The following is a 20,415-nucleotide window of genomic DNA, read 5'->3' as shown; positions in this document are numbered from 1 at the left end:
TTAATAAAGTACAAGGTTGACATATCAAAAAATTTGAGAAATTAAAAAAGAACTCGACCCCCGAACAAAACTTCCTACCGACACTGTAGTCACCCTTTCTTCAGTTAATTTGAAGCCTGAAGCACTCAATGCTCTCTCACGTGGCCACAACTTCGCCATTTCTCCAAGAAAATTACTGGCCGAGGATATAATGATCCAAATTGAACGCAGGATTCACCATCTTCCAAACCACGTCACTAACGATATTAGACTGGATGTAGCTTGTGTTCTCGCCAAAGCAAGACCACCAAAAACCAACATATCCAATAAGGAATATAAATCTCTGCAGGAATTGAAGAAGAACAAAGAAATAGTAATCACCAAAGCGGATAAAGGTAATCCTTTTGGTTAAGTACTACTTAACCAAAAGGATTACACAGGTAAGCTTAATGCTCTACTATTAGATCGGGCCTACTTACCTCCTTATTGAGTACAATCCCACCAAGTCGCAAATTAGAAAACTCCACAGGCTTCTTAAGAAGGTCACTTCTTGGCCTGTAGAAGTCACTAACAAATTAAAACCATTTAACTCCATACCCCACAGTATACGTGGACTCCCAAAAATACATAAAGAAAATGTGCCATTACGTCCTATAGAGGATGTCATTGATTCCCCACATACAAACTAGCTAAACATTTGGCCAAAGCTCTCACACACTATACTAGCAACACACCTTCACACATGAAAAACTCAGTCCACTTCAAAGCCAGCATAGAAAACCTTACACTCCAACATACTGACATAATGGTCACTTTTGACGTCTCCTCCTTATTCGCAAATGTCCCCCTCAAAGAAACCTTAGAACTAATCCAAGCTAAATTTCCTCCTGATATCTCAGTCCTATTTCAGTTCACAATGAACTCAGGTTATTTCATTTGGCAAGGAAAATTCTACAAACAAATAGAGGGAACAGCCATGGGTTCACCACTCTCCCCATCCTTGGCCAATTTTTTTATGGAGACTTTTGAAGAGAAAGCCTTAAATTCTGCCCCACAAAAAACAACCACATGGCTTCGCTACATTGATGATGTGTTCGCTATTTGGCCACAGGGCTCCGATGCACTCCTCTCCTTCCTAACACACTTAAACAACCAACACCCCCAGAATCAAGTTCACTCTGGAAAAAGAGAAAAACAACAGCCTCCCTTTCTTAGATACACTAGTCACCCGCCAGCCTGATGGAACCTTGGTTTTCTCAGTTTATAGAAAACCTACCCATACAGGCAGATACATTCACCAACAATCCCCCCCCCCACCTCACAACAATATGGAGTTATTAAGACACTACACAATAGGGCTAAAATTTTATGTTCAAATGACAATGCCCTAACCACAGAACTAAACCACATCCTCAACCCTTTCTCAGCCAATGGCTACTTCCCCAAAAAAATATTGAAACCAGTAAACCACAACACCCCCCCACCTTCGCAACAAAGATTATTCTAAATTCATTACCATTCTCTACATCCGAGGCACTTCGGAAAAAATTACCAAAATCCTAAAAAAACATGATTTGACCTCCTGTTACAGACCATATAGAAAATTGGCATCTCTTATCCGCTCCACTAAAGACCAACCACCTTCCCTAGACCTACCTGGTGTTTACCAGGTCCCTTGCAGCTGTAAACTGTCCTACTTTGGCCAAACAATCAGGGCAACAAATATCAGAATTTCAGAACACAAGGACTACATCCGGTTTCAACAGTACAGCCACTCTGGTATTGCAGACCATGCATGCTCTGGATACACGCCACAGAATACAGTGGAAGAAAGCCACGGTAATACACCATAGTAAATTCAAATTTGAAAGGTTATTGCATGGAATCAGCCTTAGCCCTAAGAAACAATCCAAACCTCAACAAATTTGGTTGCACGAGACTGCCTCAAATTTGGGAGACTTACATCAGAAGACCTTCAGCCCAACGGCCAAGAATACTTACATAGCCCGTTAGGGGGGGGCACCATCAGGACTTTTAGGAGAAACAATAGCTTCTTGCTTCGTCCTCATTTACTGTGTGTAGTGCCTGCGTGCACGTCTTTACTTTAAGTTACTGTGAAGATGCAACGTGACGTTGCCGAAATATTGGAAATATAGATTAAAGTTTAATTTATATACTCTGTATGTTGTAAATTCCTTAAATTATTTAATAAACATTAAATATTTCAGAATCAATAATTTATTTTATCTTTGGTGAAAAATGAAAAACTAAATACCTTCAACTTGGAATTCTTTGTAAAATTCATGTAAATTAAGATCTAAATTTTCCATACCACTGGCATAGATAATCCATCCATCAGAGCAAAGCTCATTATAATAATGACACATAAAACTCCAGGCATGTAATATTAAAACTAGATTTATTTATATGTTCCTGATAATAAAATTTCCTCTGAATTTTTTATGTTAGGGCAATGCAACTGAACATCTAAAATTGTTTCTATGAACGAGTTTGGTGCCTTTCTAGTATCAGCCCATGCTGAGCCAGACAAGACTAATATGATTCACTAATCCTCTTCTGAAATGAAGCAGCAAGTTTGATGAAAAGAGATTACAATCATGTGCCAACTGATATATATATATGGTAAATTTGAACCTCTTCAAAATTCTGCAATGGCAATATGTTCAGAAATACCAGATATATAAAGAGTTGGAATTCTTTCATCATCAGCAGATGATGGTTAATCAGCTACAATTTTTTTTGGAAAACATAGGGGTTGTACTCATCCTGCTATTAATGATTTGATACTAAGGCATTCTTGAAAGGTCGCATCAGTGGAACAAAGGGTGTGGATTCTGATGATGGGTGCATGTTATTTTTAAAATGTAGATTTTTTTTTTTTTTAAATTCACCTGGAATTTTTACTTGTTTTCTTTGACTCTGAGGATACAGAGATATCAATCCTCTCTACACAATGGTAAAAGGGAGTTTTTCTCTTGGTGCTTTTCTGGTAAGTGTTTATAATGATGACCTTTCTGGGATCATGTCAGGAGTACCTTTTGATGCTTTCCATTACCTTTTGAGGAGGTGATAAGGACATAATGAAAAGGTGGTAAAAAGATAAGATGTTTATTGAAAATTCCTCATGAGATACTCTGCCCCTTTCTTCCTTCCATCATGGCATACTTTAGAGTATGCCAGTAGGAAAGAAAGCCTTTGTTCTCATGCTCTTTGCTACTACATTAAAAGACACAATGCAAACCATGATAATGCTTGAGCATAGTGACAGTTTGGACTTATACAACACAGTGTTGGATACATTACAATTTTGGTTAATTTGAGATGACATACACTGGATATTTGTTGGAATTAAATATAAGGATATTGGAGTAAGATTACCCTCCCTGCATATCAGAACATGACTAATAGGCATTACTGTTTGATCTGAAAATTCAGAGAAAATTTCATTATCAGAACATAAGTAAATCCCCTTCTACTATTACATCCCTGAAGTTTTATGTAGCATTACTATAATGGAAATGGACATTGTTCTAATGAATGGTTCGCTTGTTGAATGAATAATAAGGAATAATAGAATATTTGATGTTTTAACTGTCACTTATGTACTTTGGATCACTTATTTCACTGTTAATTCTTGACATGATGAGTTGAAATTTTTGAAACAAATTTTACATTCAGTGCTAGGGTTCCTCATATAGGGATGTCCATAATCCAGCAAGAAATAATGTGCATATGACTGGAAATCCAGGATACCTATGACTTGTCCCTGAACCATGAGGAAAGAACCCCATTGCAATACTGACTCCTGAAGGTGTCAGGAAATCAATGGAAAATCTTTCATGACTAACCAATGGAAAAAAAATTCCATTGGTTAGTGGTGAAAGATAATGGAATGATGTGTTCCACATGTATGAAATACAGAAAGAGGCGACCCACAAACAAGGAAGTGACTTGGGTAACTATGCCATGCACAAGACTTCGAAAAGAAAGCTTGGTTGACCACGAACAAAGCAAGTTAAACACTGATTCTTGTTCAGATATAATTGAAATATGTATACTAGAAGAAACTGGAACAGGGCAAATTGAAAAATCAATTTCAATTTTGAATAACTTGAAGAGAGATGCTTTTCTGGGAGCTTTAAGATCTATGTATTGGTTAACGAAAAATGAGTTATCACATACTACATTATTTGAAAAATTGCTTGAGCATTGCAAGCTATGGGCTGTTCCTACTTAGAACATCTTAACGTTGATAAAATTGCACATTATATCTCAGAAAGAATAATGCAAGAGTTAATTGATATTTTAGCATCAGAAATTAGATCTGAAATACTGAAACATATGCATTCTGCAGATTATTTCAGTGTTTATGTGATGAAACTACAGACATCTCAGTTTTAAAACAACTGATTGTGTACATTAAATATGTTTGTCAACTTAGAAAAGCGGTCAGGGTTAGTTTTGTATCAACTTGCAATATCACTGATGGCAAAGTGAAACTATAACTAACAAAGTAATTGAAACCCTTGACAGTCTAGGCTTAAAAACGTGTAATCTGGTGGGCCTATGATCTGATGAAGCAGCTGCCATGATTGGAAAGCAAAAGGGAATTACAAAACTGCTCAAAGATACAACAGATGGACTCGTGGTACTGTCATTATGTAAACCACTGACTGGCTTTTGATTGTGCCCAAGCAGCTGCTGAAGTGCCTTATTTAGTCATGTTTAATGATATCTTAAGGCAACTGTTTTTCTTCTTCCAAAATTCCTCAGTCAGGAATTTTGGAATTCTGGTTTAATCCAAATCCAAAATATACTGAACAGTCCTCAGATTAAACTTAAAATGGCTAGTGACACTAGATGGCTCTCTCATGATTCTACAATACAGTCTCTAAGAGAATGCATGGTGAGTGTTATATTGCATTGGAAAGAGAGGCCACAGAACAAAATATCACAGCTGAAGGTTTAAGTAAATATATCAGAACATACAATTTCATAGCTTCACTAATGATACTTTCAGATGTGTTACTGCATTTATCTAACTTGTCTAGATCATGGCAAAGGCAAGACTTAACTGAAATACAGCCAGTCTTAGAAGCCAGAAAACTATCCGTCATGGAATTGAAAGACACTCCTGGCAGTCATTTTCAAAATCTTTATCAGCATCTTTCAGGTGAATGATCAGACCTTCACATTGATTATTCAGATTCTAATGTTATTACGTTTAAGACTACAATATATGATAAATACATAGACACAGTTATTAAACACCTAGAAGCAAGATTTCCAGATATGCCAATCCATTTCCTATTTTTCAAGACTTTTCAATGCAGAAAGTCATGACATGAGGCTTCTGAGATTCCTTTTGATTATTATTCTAGAAATGGAAGTCCTGCAGTTTTAAACTATGAAAGTACTAAACTAGAATGTACAGTTGCATTAAAAATGATTAATGGACAGTCATCCAAAATCTAGATCCAAGACAAATACTGCTGAAATTAGCAACAACATCTGAGCTCAATAAGTCTTTTCCAAATTTAGCAAAACTAGCTGCTGTTGGACTGGCCATACCTGTGAGCACAGCTGAATGTGAAAGGAGTTTCTCTGCATTAAAAAGGATAAAACCTATATGAGGGATAGCATCAGCCAGAACACTCTAAATAATCTGATGCTGATTTCAATGGGGGGACCAGATTCAACAGATTTTAATTACAAAAAAGCTGCTGACAACTGGGCTTCTAAGAAGAACAGAGAAGAATTAATGTATAGAATTTTATCTGATATATTTACTTAAACCTTCAGCTGTGATATCATTTAAAATTACAAGGTTTTTCATTACTTAATGAAAAAATAAGAAAAATCCAGGTCTTGTTTGTTATAATTACTATATAAAATATTATCCTTGTTTGAAGTAGCCTCTAATAAAATTACTATTTTAATTTGTTATGAAAAAGGGTCTTTCTTAACTCATTCAAAATTTTTGTACGCCCAGCTAATGCTTCATTCCACCCGGCTGGTAAAACTTTCTGGGGGAGTTTTAGAGAGAATATACAGAAGAAATGTGATCAGAATACTGGTGAATGGTGCAAAGCAAGGCAAGAAGAATGACATGCATTGTGAGAAAGGTAAAATTAGAATTGCATAGAGAAGTCCAAGTGGAGAAATAAAAAATAAAATAGATTATATACTGTGTAATAATAAAGAAATAGTTCAAGATACCTCAGTACTAAATCAAGTAAATACATGAAGTGATCACCGACTGGTAAGAGCCAAAATTAAAATAAACCCCAAATTGGAAAGAATAAAATGGCTAAACAACAAAAAAAAATCAAGAAGTTTGACTTAAAATCTATTGAAAACAAGAAGGATTACAAACAAAAAACCCAATAAAAAAACTAGACAATAAATATATTTGAAGAAGAAGACAAATAAAATAAGCAGAAACCTAACAGAAGTAATAATCTCAAAAGCCAACGAATTCAAAAGCAACAAACAATAAAAAGACCATAAACTTTCAGAGGAAACCTTACAACTACTAAAAAAGAGACAAAATATGAAACAAGACAAAAACTTAATTTCTAAAATAGAATACGAACTATGCAAAACAATAAGGGAAAAGATGAGAAATGAAATAAGATCTTATAACACTAAAAAAATAAAAGAAACAATTGAAAACAATAAAAATACTAAGAAAACATTTATCAGTTGGCAAAAGTCAAATAACTGCAATAAAAGATAAGAATGGAACTATAATAAGGAACCAAGAACAAATCCTAAGCAGGCTAGAAGAATTTTATAAAGAACTCTATAGTGATCCTTCAATAGATAAATCAAATATAAATAACTCTTCTCCAATGCATATAGAATTCATCCCTCCCCATTCACTTCAGATGAAATAAAACAAGTATTAAAACAAATGAAAAATGTCCTGGTGAAGACCTAATTCACATACAATTAATTAAATGGGGAGGAAACAATATAATTCACCATGTCACAAACTTATTAAATCTATGCCTAGAAGAGGGGAAGATACCACAAAACTGAAAAAATGCTACTCTGATACTGTTATTTAAAAAAAAGGGGACAAAAAAATAAAGGTAAACTATAGATCAATTAGTATCCTCTCTAATCTGTACAAAATTCTCACAAAAGTAATAACAAACAGGTTAACCCTTCTTCTAGTCTCAAATCAACCAGTAGAACAAGCAGGATTCTGTAAAGGCTTTAATACAATTGATCATATTCATGCAGCGAAATAAATACTAGAAAATGCAGAAGAAAACTAATTGCCTCTCTGTTTAGCCTTTATTGATTATGAAAAAGCATTTGATTCCATTAAAACTAATGCAATAATCAAAGTACTCCAGAATCAGGGAATTTGTGGAGAATATATGGACCTCATTTAGAAAATATACCACACTGGAACAGCAACAATCCAACTTCACACAAATAGCGATAAAATATCAATTGAAAAAGCTGTCTGACAAGGAGATGTTCTATCACCCAAAATCTTTATAGCAATCCTTCAAGAAATATTTAATAATATAAACTGGACAAACCTTGGTATAAAAATTAATAACAGAAACTTAACACACCTAAGATATGCAGATGATATCATAATTTTTGTAAACACTCCAGAAGACCTTAATATAATGATAAATGCCCTATATCATGAAAGCAGAAAAGTTGGTCTAAAAATAAACAGAGAAGAAACTAAAATCATGTTTAATCATTTTGTAACACCAAGAAACATAATAATAGAAAACAATTTCTTGGAAAGAGTCTCTTCATATACATACTTAGGTCATCTCACTGATCTAATCTGTGGACTCCAAAAGGAAATAAATAGGAGAGTTCAACTTGCCTGGGGTGAATTCAGAAAATTGAAAAGTATTTTTCAAAACAATTATGTTCCACTCTGTTTAAAAAGAAAGATATTTAACCAGTGTATACTTCCAGTCATCACATATGGTTGTGAAACTTGGTCGCTAACAAAAGCACTGGCAAATAAACTAACAACAACTCAAAGAAAAATGGAGAGGTTGATGCTAGGCATTACATTAAAAGATAAGAAACCAGACTCACATTACTGACATCATTCTTTACCATAAGCGACTAAAATGGAAATGGGCCGGACATCTATCAAGAAGAAAAGATGAGCGATGGACCACCACACCAATGAACTGAATTCCAAAATAAGGGAAATGAGGCAAAAGACATCCTAAAAGAAGGTGGAGTATTGAACTGTCAAATTTTGTTGGGAAAAATTGATCAACCATTGCCAAGAACAGAGAAAGGTGGAAAGAACTGGAGGAGGCCTTCGTCCAGCAGTGGACAGAAAATGGATTGGATGAAAAGAAGAAGATTTGAGGGAAGAATTTTATTTAATCTGTTACTGCAGTGTGCAAGTATGTACATAGTTTATGTTTAATGAGTTTACCCAGTAATTGGGAGTTTTGTCATACAGATTGCATTACCTGTTTGAAAAAGGGTAATGAAAATGATAATTGCAAAATCTCTCTAGTGTAAATGTAGTTCTTGTCCAATAAAATAAATGATTTTGTTTTGTAACTACCTGATCTGTTCTTTTTGGCTAATGCACTATCTCCAAAAAAATGTGAATCTGCAGGCATAATGAGATACTAATAGTCACGACTTGCATATAGAAAATTTGGATATATTTAGTGATTAATTCCTGTTTTTCCTCACCCTAACTTTCTAACAAAATCTGATCAAATTAGATGGCGCAGTCAATAAAAAAATAACTTTTCTAATTCGATTTGAATGAGATTAGGGACTGCACACATTAAATTTACTTATAATACAAAGTTTATTTAATAGTAAGGGGGGAAGGGCAGAAATTAGTCACGCTTAACCTTAAGAGGTTTATGTTCAAGTAGTTTATAGGCCTAACCTAGTGAAGTTGAAAGAAGTAGCTGGAAAAAGTAAAGTCAAAGTTAAGTTTAAATAATTAATGTTATTTAACCATGGCGCTAACATTTATTTAATTAACATAATATTTTACAATAGTCCCTTTTTCCAGCAGTTGTAGCTCAGTGTATCTATTAAGCATAATGCCTCTCCACACCATGACCCTAGCATTGTTATATCTATCCGTTACAAGAACATTATCGCAATGGTAAGCAGTGCCACTCTCACACCAGATCAAGTGTTGTCTAGAATCGAAAAGATGAAAATGACTAATCTGTAAAGAGTACATTAGCCCATTGGTGTCTTGTCCAATTTTCATGGATACAACACCAATGAAAATGTGCTCTACAATCAGCTGTGGATAAAAGGATGCAGACTACAGGCCTATTTGTCGCAGATGTCTTGCCACAGTTTGTTGAGATATCTGCGTACCTGTGCTCAAATGGAGCCAACTTGTATGCTGACGCCTGATGGTGCGTCGATTACATTTTGCTGTTAACCAAAAATCTGTCTTCATGCTTTGTGGTAGATCAAAGGCGATGTCTCAGCAAACGTCTGGAACACATTACATTGATTTGAAACACTGCCCCGAGTCTGGATACAATGCTATGTGAGATTCCAAACTCTCTGGCAATATCAGTAATTCTGCAGCTTTCTTCAAGCTTTCCAATAATTCTTCCCTGCATGAAATCATCAGATGATGCCACTAAGAGATGACAAGACATCCAAGTTTGCAACTTTATTCCTACACAAAAAGAGCTTCCGTTAATCACAATTGGCTAAGTGTACCCTTTTGCCTTTTACCCTGCTGAATGCTACCACATGATACCTTTGTGATTCAAAAACTTGAACATGTACCTGCTTTCTACTTGAAATCATCAGTTATACAAATTGATACAACTGATTTGTCTGAATTTGCAAGTGTAATCTTCAAAAATAGTGTTTATCCTTAAGTTTTGAACACCAGTCTACTTCAGATTCCCTTCTAATTTTTTACTTTTAGCTAATGCAACTATACTCTTCATTTCAATATGTATTACAGACAATCTTTGCTGATTGACCACTCAGTGACAGACTATTTAGTTGCTATCTCATTGAAACACCAGTTAAAATGATAATGTGATCAGTTTGTGGTATAAATTGGATACCGAGTAACCAGATATATCAATTATTGTAATAGACACATTAATGTTATGAAGGTATTAGTTAGATTATGATGATACAACAGCAGTCAGGCCCAGTGAGGTACACCATCTTAAGATATCAATATAAACCCATTCGGTAATATATTTTTGTCTGCAATTTTGTGTGTTCTCCTGGCTGGTTACCTAGTTGCCGGATGAAAAAACCTGAGTTTCCAGGAGGGAAAACCCTGCTACTTCTCTATGAAACAGACTAACATAGCAGTTATCATTCATTTCCATATCCAATACAACCTGACATGATATTTGGTTACTCAATATCCAGCATATACCACAAACAGGTCATATCATCTCTAACTGCTCAATTGATGAGCTAACAACCGAGTAGCCTATCACTGAGTGACCAGTCAGCAGAGATGGTTTGTAGCATGTGCAAGAAAATGAGCATCTGGATATCACACATTAAGTACTGTATTTAGATATTAACAATTTTTAACGCTTGTAAAGATATAATTTCTGAGTTATATGAAAAACAAGTTAAACATTCTTACGCATAAATGAAAAAAAGATGGAAGAAATTACCATGGAGGAAACATCTGAAAAATGCTGCCACTTGAAAGTTTCATTTCATTGTATTTGCTGATATCAATCAGTACTGTATAAACTGAAGAAACACTACTTCCTTGAGAATGGACTTGGATAATCTTTTTATCTTCTACCAACAAACACTGTTTAGAGTTTTCTATATAGTTATCAGGTGAAGTATGTCCATTTAAATGCTCATTATTTATTTCACTATGAGTTATTAAACACTGCAGTTCATTTGTTTCAGCTTCAACCGTATTAATCTGATTATATATTCCTAAAACTGAACAATGCACTAAAACCACTCCGCCTTCAACATTAGCATTTAACACTTTCAAATGGAGTGCCTCGGTTTTACCTGTGAAAATAAACAAATAGATAAGATCAAGTTCTTAGATGATAATAAAGAAGCATTTTAAAACTAATCAAATTCACAAAAGAACAGAAAATCACATACACATTTCATTACATAACACACAACTTTTTTTTTTTTTTTTTAAATGCATAAGTTGCTAGTGATTTTTGAATCAGAGAGACACACATGCTGCTTCTTGGGAATAGCGTCCTTTTTTTGCAATTTGCTTAAAACTAATGCAGGAGATGACAAAGTATTCAAAGTGAAGTTATTAAATAATGCAGAATTTATTAAACTTTTCTCACTTGTAGGGAGAAAAGTTTTATTTCAGTAACATAACTACAATCCATTTGGTTTTTAGTTGTGTTCCTGTTCTTTATCATCTATACACTATATTATACTCAACTAGCATCCACCCTAAAGAATGGAAGTGAGCTCACATACAGCCATTTCCAAAAAGGTATGTGCCTACCTTCATACTATCAATCTATTGCTCTCACATCAGTGCTATTTAAAGTAATGGAGGTCATCAATAGTAGACTTCGATTTTGACACCTGTTAAAATGTCAACCAATCAGTGATCACTAAAGAATTTGCCAATCAAGATCCATAATAGATCTCCTTAACTAGGTTATTCACCTCTAGACACATGTCATGGAAAGATTTGGAGAAATTGTGTTTGCACTTGATATTTCCAAAAGCATTTCATAGGGACTGGCACTGAGAGCTTCTCAGCAAATTGTCATCTTGTGGTCTATTCCTTCTTTTGTAATTAAGAGTGTCAGTTTTCTCTCAGATCATTCATTACATGTAATGGTGGATAGTGTTCCATCTTCAGATTTTCCTATTAATGGAAAATTTTAGGAGTCTGTCATTTCCCAAACCCCTCTTCCTTATGTACATAAATGACTTGCTCTCACTAATCCTATTTACAGCTTTGCTGATGATAACACTCTCCACTCGTACAACAAACGGCAGTACTCAAACTTCATGATTATCTATGATAAGTGTCCTAAGCAATGATCTCTATGCCATACTTCATTAAAGAAATAACAGCCTAGTCACTTTTAATGTTTCCCAAATACAGCTTTGCTTATTTTCTTGACATCCTCAAAATAGAGGTTTCAGATGTCTACATTTAGCATGTCTTTGAAATATATCACTTGTGCTAAATGGAAAGCATAGGGGATAGAAGCCTATAGCACTGGTCACTTCAAGCTTCTAACAAGCAAGGTGGTGGTGTTTCACCAGGTGAAGATTATCTGCCACCTAGTAGATCTGGAGATACCCTTTTACAGCAGAAATGTTTATTGATTTCACCAGAATCCCTTTTGTGAAAATAGGCCACATCACAAAAAAGGGAGGTTCGACCAATGACAGGAAGAAACTATATGATGGTATGTGTCCTGTCCATTATTGGGTAGTTGAGGAGGCTAAAAGTGATGGATTAGAAATACTTAATCGGTGACAGGAGACCACAGATGAATCCTGAGAAAGATTATGAGTGAGAACACATGGCATCAGCATATTAAAAACAAGGATATTAGGAAAGAACTTGACGTTGTTTAGCATATAGGAATGGGTTTGAACAGCTAATCTCAGGTGGTATGGCTAACTTAAACAAAATGGCAGAGGAAAGAACAGCTAAACAGGCATTTGTTGCCTAGATGGCAGGAAAAAGATCCAAAAAGAATGACCAGGATGTAGGTAGATTGATACAGTTAGAAGTGCCTTAGACTATTAAAATATAACATCTGACAACATTGGAGCCCTACAGATAACAGATTAGTAGATAGGAAGTAAATAATAAAGTAACCATTTCATATTACTATCGAAATTTGCTGCACACCCATCCACCAAGGTACATATCAGGATGATGATTAAATTAGAGGTCCTCCAATGGTTGATGCTTTATGTACCTGTACATATATATTTTTTTCTTTTTAAACATTCATTCATTTATTTTTTTACACTCAAATTTGTTATTGCCACATGGTACACCACTCATGATAAAAAAAAAAAAAATCTGACTTAATAGGTGAGTGTGCAAAACACAACAAAAGATGCATAAAAGAATTGCATTCTTCATTTTCAAAAGATTGAGTTGATGAGATGAAAATAAACAGAACAAATTTTGCTTTACAGCTACTACCAAAAGTCTCTTTCAAAATTTAAAATTTTTATTTGGTTCCCAGATAACTTCTTTGGGCTTCTAAGTCAATTGTTTCTAATTTTTTGAAACTTTGAAGCAATTTTTTTTTTCATAGAAGAAGCACTTTCAAAAAAAGTGATTTTGGACAGACATATTCCACTGCACACAGACAAAGCTAAAAAAAATCAGCCTTGTGGATCCAACCTGGAGCCTAGAGAGAAGAATACAAAATTAGGAAAATATCACTTGGAAACCCTAAAGTAGGTGATTGCCATCTTTAAAAAAATTAGTTTGTCTGAAAATGCAAATAAAAAAAAATCAAAAAGTACACACACTGAGCATTAAAATGAGAACAAAAAATCAGAAATTCAACTGGAAATAATCTGCGATTAATTTTAAAACCCTATGAAACTGTAAAAATTCTGTGGATCTACCAAATAAAAATGGCTGCCATAACAGGATATCAAGTAAAATCTAAGAAAACATTTTCTTCTATCAAAAGGATAGGATACAACTCAATTTCATCAAAATACAAAATTATGCACCTTCAATTTAATTTTTAATTTGATGATTCCACATGGAATGACCCATATTAAAAAAGAAAATAAACTTTAAGCAATCATAAATGCATGTATAAAAGTAGAGACTCCTCATTTAAATAAATAATGCTAAACTCTCATGAATAATTCTTAGCCAATTATTGGCATTACTGTTTTGGTAATTATCCCTCATAACTTAATTGCAAAACTGGTCACTTTTTGAAAACAGGTAAACACTAAATGTGATTAGAAAATTAATGTAGAACCATGAAATGCCATTTAAAAAAACATGCATGTGGAAATGCTTAACAATTACACTAGTCAAACATGCCAGAAAAGAGCTATATTTCTACATAGTTCGTAGGCAGGTGAACCTGGAGAAAATGTATATCTTTTTAGATATACAATGTGCAAATTTTTTTCTAGTTCAGATGACTATAAAGAACACTAGTTAGGTAACTCTTGATATTAATACATATCATAATAGCAATCTGTTATTGATGTTCACTTTCAATTACAAGTTTAAATTATAGTTTGAATATTGGCAAAGTACAGCAAAGTCAAATCTTTCATGCTGGCAATGATAATGTTCGTGCATGCATACCAGCCTCTGAATTAGAAATCTTCATGTAGATGTATGTAACCTTCACTTACACAACATATGTGCAAAATACTTTTCAACTATTTAAAAATACTGCTGGTCAGTGATCATCAATAATGTTGATCACAATGGAAAAACAAAGGATTATAGACAACACCTATAATAAGCCTTTTATCAAACTTTTAACAAAGTTTGATAAAAGGCTTATTATAGGTGTTGTCTAGCTGGGGCCACAATTTTGAAAATGGTAAAAATATCCCAGGTGTTTAACCAGTGGAAAAATAACACATTGCTTGTATAAGAGGCATAACTGTGGTCCTAAGATAATTTTTCACGAACGAGATCACAGTCATCTGAGAAGGCTTGTACAGACAAACAGAACTTCCTGTGTGTAGCTATTGATTGAATCATTTAATGAAAGCTACTCCTGACCCATATCTCACTGAACTATGCACAGGGAATTGAAGAGGATCAGTATTGGCAGACACAGTGGTTTCCTATATGGAAACTGCTGATTTCTGTGAAGATCTGGAAAGTCTGTCTACAGCGGTGTCAGGAAAATTGTGATGAAGACTGGAAAAAAGTCGTGTGGTCCAACAAGTCATGGTACATGTTGGAAGTTTTTTCTCCACTTGGTTAGACTATAATAAATTTAGTTTAATCCTTTATCCAAGTGTAAGCAAATAAAGTTCGTGCCTGAAGTATCTTCAAGACTGAGGTAACTCGTAAAGGTGGACTAAGCTATCATCACTTGTCTTAGTATCTCCCATAATGCAAAGCACATCTCCTTGCGGACATGTATAATGCTATGCATTAAGGGAAGGGCAACTACCCAGACCGGTTTCGACCTTTATTAAGGTCTCATCAGTAGGAGCCAGACCCAGAGGTGTATTACACTTAGATAAAGGATTAAATTAAATTTATAGTCTAACCAAGTGGGAAAAAACTTCCAACATCTTTCTCTAATCTAGAGTAATTTAATAATAAGGTGAGAACCTTTTGGCAACTTGTATAGGTAAATATGACTTCTCCATTACTTCCATCTTAGTATCATCATCTCTGGGTCTGGCTCCCACTAACGAGACCTCAATAAAGGTCGAAACTGGTCTGGGTAGTGGCCCTTCCCTTAATGCATAGCATTATACATATTGGCAAGGAGATGTGCTTTGCATTATGGGAGATACTAAGGCAAGTGATGAGAGCTTAGTCCACTTTACCACGAGTTGCCTCAGTCCTGAAGGTACTTCTTCTGGAGCAATATTTGTTTGCTTACACTTGGATAAAGGATTAAACTAAATTTATTAAAGTCATGGTACACTTTGCTCTGTATTGACTGTAAGCAGAGGGTTTGGTGAGATCCACATGAAGCAATGAATCCAGATTGACTTGAAAACACAACTGTAGGTTGGAGGTGGCATTATGGTGTGGGAAATGTTCTGTTGGTCTGGAATGGGTTCCCCAGATATTTCTGGAAGATAAGAGTGTCCTCTATGAATATCTGGTGATGTTTAATGTACAACATTGCTATTGTCTAACATGGGAGAATTGTTCAACAATGATTTTTGTTAGCTTTTTCAGATGTGCCCCGGATATAAGGACTGGTGATAGATTTAGTGTTATCTCTGTTATGAAGGGGGAGGGTCGTGGTTAACTAGTTTTAATATTTTCTGGATTTTTTGGGGATTGTAGCCATTGGCTAAGAAGGTGGTAAGGATATGGTTAAGTTCAGTAGTAAGGCACTGTTATCTGAACAGATTAATTGAGCCATGTTATATAGGGCTGTTAAAATCCCATATTGTCGCGTGGGGGGGGGGGGATGATTGCTGGTGAATGTATCTACCTGAATGGGTTGGTTTTCTGTAAACAGAGAAAGCCAAGGATCGGTTTACGTCACCACTTCGTGGCTTTGTTTTAATTTATATTTGTTTTTCCTTATTTAGATCTAATTTGCCTTTACCCTAATTTCTCTCAAGATCTAAACCTAAATTTTGCCTTCAGTACATGATATAGAAAGACTATCTATATATCTGGCTGATTTCTAGATTAATCATGTGTATCAATTACTCGGACAAAGGGTTTATCCTTTGTAATAACTGTCTAAGCTTGTCTCCTGATCAGATACTGGCAAATTTATTTCTTATGCTGCGTCAGCCAATATCTTAGGTTAGAAGGAATTCTTAACCAGGGAAACTCTCTCAGATAACATACAGAGATGAAGAATCTAACTTTTATTCTTAGTACCGAAATTCTCAATTACAACTATGTTTAATATCATTTGCAATCGTGGCACTTAATCATCAATTCTACTCTGCATAGGTTCCGTTTTTATGAGTGGTAATTTGAATTCATACTCAGGCTAATATCAGGTACAAAACATAAAACACATTTATTGAGATCTTAAAGTTATACATTTACAACATTCATGCACTCAAATCAATTTTATGTCATTCTAAAGTAAAGAACTAGTTAAACCAACTAAAACACAAATGGATACAACATAAGCTCCTTCTATAAGATTAAGCATTAAACTGGACATTATACACGTTTTAAATTTCATCCATTCAATTCTCTTCTAAATTAAGTTAGTTATTCACATAAGATTCTTGTCACATATCACCTATAAACTTTCTCTAACAAAATGCTCAGTGGAGTTAAGCCACTGCTATCATCGATAATCACCTAAGAGTTCTATACCACATTGACTAACTATATAACATTTCTTCACTCTAAGTGGGAAAGGAATAACAAAATTCTGTACGTTACCAACTCTTGGGAAGAATAACAGATCCGTCACTTAATTCACATTTTCAACTTACACAGCCCAATCCTTCTTCCTTGAATTGGGGTCAGAACATCTGAGCTTGGCTTTTATCCACTATCCACGTGGTTACTCATAGAGGTCATCCTACTTGGCTTTATCGTACATCTGGCGATGTGTCCACATCTGCTTGGTTCTGATGCCACCACTCCTCGTCAGAGTTGCCGGTTTAGGAATTCCGTTCCAGAGGAGATAGCTAGTCAGGACGCTGGAACTGTGGGTGCCGACATCTAACATCTTAGGGTGATCCGGAATCCATCAGAAGGTGAGAGAGAGAGAGACCCAACGTCCAACCACGTAAAACACCTGGAAAGGGTTAAGAGAACAAGACAAAAAGCCAAAAGCTTCGAGAGAGGGAAGCAAACCCCTTTTATTCTGCATTCTTGGGCCCTCTTTACTGCTGCGTTCTTCCGCACGGCACCTGTCTCCTTTGCCCGCGAGATGATCTGGTATACCGCGTCTCCTTGTATAGCGTCGTCACGGGAAAATGAACTAGCACCACTTTCTGTGTAAATGCTTATGCCTCAAGCCAAAAGTTCACCCAAACAGTCTGCCCATGAATTTTGGACTTTTGTTTACACTTTAATAAACATTTCATTTCACATAGAATACCCTTTTTTAGTTACTTTTTTACAAACTGGAAATTTTTACTTAGAATTGAATGAACAAGTTTCCTTTCATAATTCTACATATACTTTCAACAAATTTGGGTGCATGAGACCACCCCAAATTTGGGAAGCGCACATCCTAAGAACATCAGCGAAACAGCCAAGACAACCCAATTTAGCCTCTAGGACCTAAAGGGCACCTTTAGGACTCTAGGACCAATGCTAATTATCTTCTTCAGTATCATTTGCTCGTTGTTAGTGCCTGCATACACATATCATAGTTTTATGTTCCCAGAGGATGGCAATGTAACATTGCCGAAATATTCGAAGGTATTGATAAAAGTTTTTTAATTAATATTTTAGTATACATTGTCATTTCCTGAAAAATTTAAAGTCAAGTCATGCAAAAACTTAGGGTAGGATTCTCACTTGCTCCTCAGAGAAGTGCCACATGAATTCTTGGCAGGTGGTCCTGTCAAAGGTTTCAATTCTCCAAAGACCAATCACTCTAGACACACCATTCATTCCACGAGGGTGCACTGCTTCCTCTTTTAACAGAACCTCTTATTACTGTTTTGAGAAGCACTCTCCTATTATTTCTATGGTCAAAAGTGTTTAAGCTTTCTTCTGTCAACACCTTTATGGAGTCTTAAAAAGTACCACCAATTTTGAAAACACATCCAATTGTCCACCGTTCAAGTATATGAGATCTTCAATAATCTCTTGTAACAACACACTCAAAAGCAGCAATCCTTTTCCTATCAGTCTTCTTTATTTGCCTGTCTACAAAGGAGTACTGTATTATCAGCTGACTTACATTGGCACATAGATAGGTCAGCTGACCTACCTATCCCAATTTCCATCATAAATTCATTGAATGCTACATGCATGATGTCCTCAGAATAATAGGTGGGGGAGAAAGCAGGCATCCTTGGTTAGCAAATTCAAATTATCAGCCCCACCCTATTTATTTGTTCAGCATTCAAATGGATACCTAGCAAAGGGATGATTACTGGAGACTTGAGTTAGAAGATCCAATCAGTTTCTCAGAGGTTATGTGAGTCTTATCACAGTTTAACTAGCTTAATCTGTCGGTATTTCCGCTTGCACTCTAAATATCAAACTTCATATATTCCAAGCGGTTTGTTTTAATTCTCCTAATTTTGATACTTTATATTCTATTTATTGATAAATATGCCTGCATTTTGTTTAACTGCTAATAAACAAAATAGGAGTTAATGCATCACTTTTTAATAACATTATTATTTTACGATATGCTGTTACAACAGAGATTTCAAGATTGCCAGATTACCTTGCTCAGCAAATTTAGATTTCTCATGTATCCATATATTTCTCAATGACTTCTCCCTAGCCTGTACTCTTATGGCTTGTTCTGCAAGTCCTCCACTATAAATAGATATAAACATTATTATTACTACCACTTATATGCTTATGTCTTTCCACATCCAATAATAAATCAATTATGAAGTCAGCTTGATCAGTCTTACAACTAATTTCAAAGTATCTTGTAAAACTAACAGAAGACTCAAGGCAGTAGTATTCACTTGTCTCATACTGGTGTCCAAAACCCAATGATGAATAACATTTTTACCTGTATATGAAAAAATTTCATGACTACAGCCAAATGTGGACATAAATTTGTTTCCAGCATACTAATAATTTATATTACACAAAAAAAATGTTATAAATTTCGTACAAATTAAATTGCAATACATTTTTGGCAAAAGTTCAAAATTTCTAAAGGAAAATTTAGGTTAAGGAATAAATGTACATGCTTACAGAAAACTATGCAGAGAGACATTTCAGTATGGAATATGTCCACCCAGAGCTGCTTCACCACGTCCAGAGCATGCTTCATCTTCGATGGACTTACACCCACATTTAAATTCATTTATCCCAAAATAAATAGTCTTAAATGATGGTGCAGAGTCCCCATGAACTGCATCTAACTCGCCTTTGATCTGCATGGCCGGCCACTTCTTCAAACGAAAGTTTTTCTATCACTGCACGAAACTCGTTTTTCACCATTTTATGAAAAATGTGAACACAGTCATTTTAAATGTTTGTCAAATGAGAACTACTCATAGAACATGGCTAAAATTTTGCCATGGGTCATGAAAAAGATGATACGTGCTGACACTGGTATGAATGAATGAATGAATGGTGTCACTGTCTATTAGAAATTTACCTAACTTTTCCAACAATCCTCGTACAATGTTATGGATAAAGGGATGCAGACTACAAGCTTTCAGTGTACAGGCCTGCTTGTTGCAGACATCTTGCTACGGTTTGTCGAGATATCTGTGTATCTGTGCTTAAATGGATCCAACTTGCAAATTGACCCCCATGGTGAATCAATTACATTTTGTCTTCATGTTCTGTATTCATGCTTTGTGATAAAGGAGAGTGACCTCTTAGCAAATGTCTGGAACACATTACATTGGTTTGAAATGCTGCCAAGAGCCTGGATAAAATGCAATGCGAGATACTAAACTCTCTGGCAATATCAGTAATTTTGCAACCTTCTTCAAGTTTTCCAATAATTCTTCCCCATGTGAAATCATCTAGATGATGTCTTTGAGACATTACAAAACATCCAAGTTTGCAACTTTATTCCTACATGAAAAAAGCTTCCTTTAAACACGATTTGCTTTTTATCCTGC

The 20,415-nt window shown here is 35.1% G+C and overlaps 1 protein-coding gene across 3 annotated transcripts in view; it reads right to left on the bottom strand.

Moving 5' to 3' along the window:
• LOC150103296 (DNA repair-scaffolding protein-like) overlaps nucleotides 1–20,415 on the bottom strand; it is a 208,919-nt gene that overhangs the window by 136,268 nt on the left and 52,236 nt on the right. For all 3 annotated transcript variants that reach the window (XM_090397895.1, XM_090397897.1, XM_090397896.1), the window contains exons 5-6: nucleotides 19,044–19,138; nucleotides 10,656–11,016 (exon numbers count right to left, since the gene is read on the bottom strand). In XM_090397895.1, the coding sequence (XP_090254021.1) occupies nucleotides 10,656–11,016; nucleotides 19,044–19,138 (456 nt within the window). The remainder of the gene's footprint in view (nucleotides 1–10,655; nucleotides 11,017–19,043; nucleotides 19,139–20,415) is intronic.

The sequence above is a fragment of the Typopeltis vanoorti genome, chromosome 9, assembly GCF_054136105.1.
Source record: "Typopeltis vanoorti isolate ZY-2024b chromosome 9, IOZ_Tvanoo_1.0, whole genome shotgun sequence".
NCBI classification, from domain to species: domain Eukaryota; kingdom Metazoa; phylum Arthropoda; class Arachnida; order Uropygi; family Thelyphonidae; genus Typopeltis; species Typopeltis vanoorti.
This window is presented reverse-complemented; position numbering and strand designations above follow the sequence as displayed.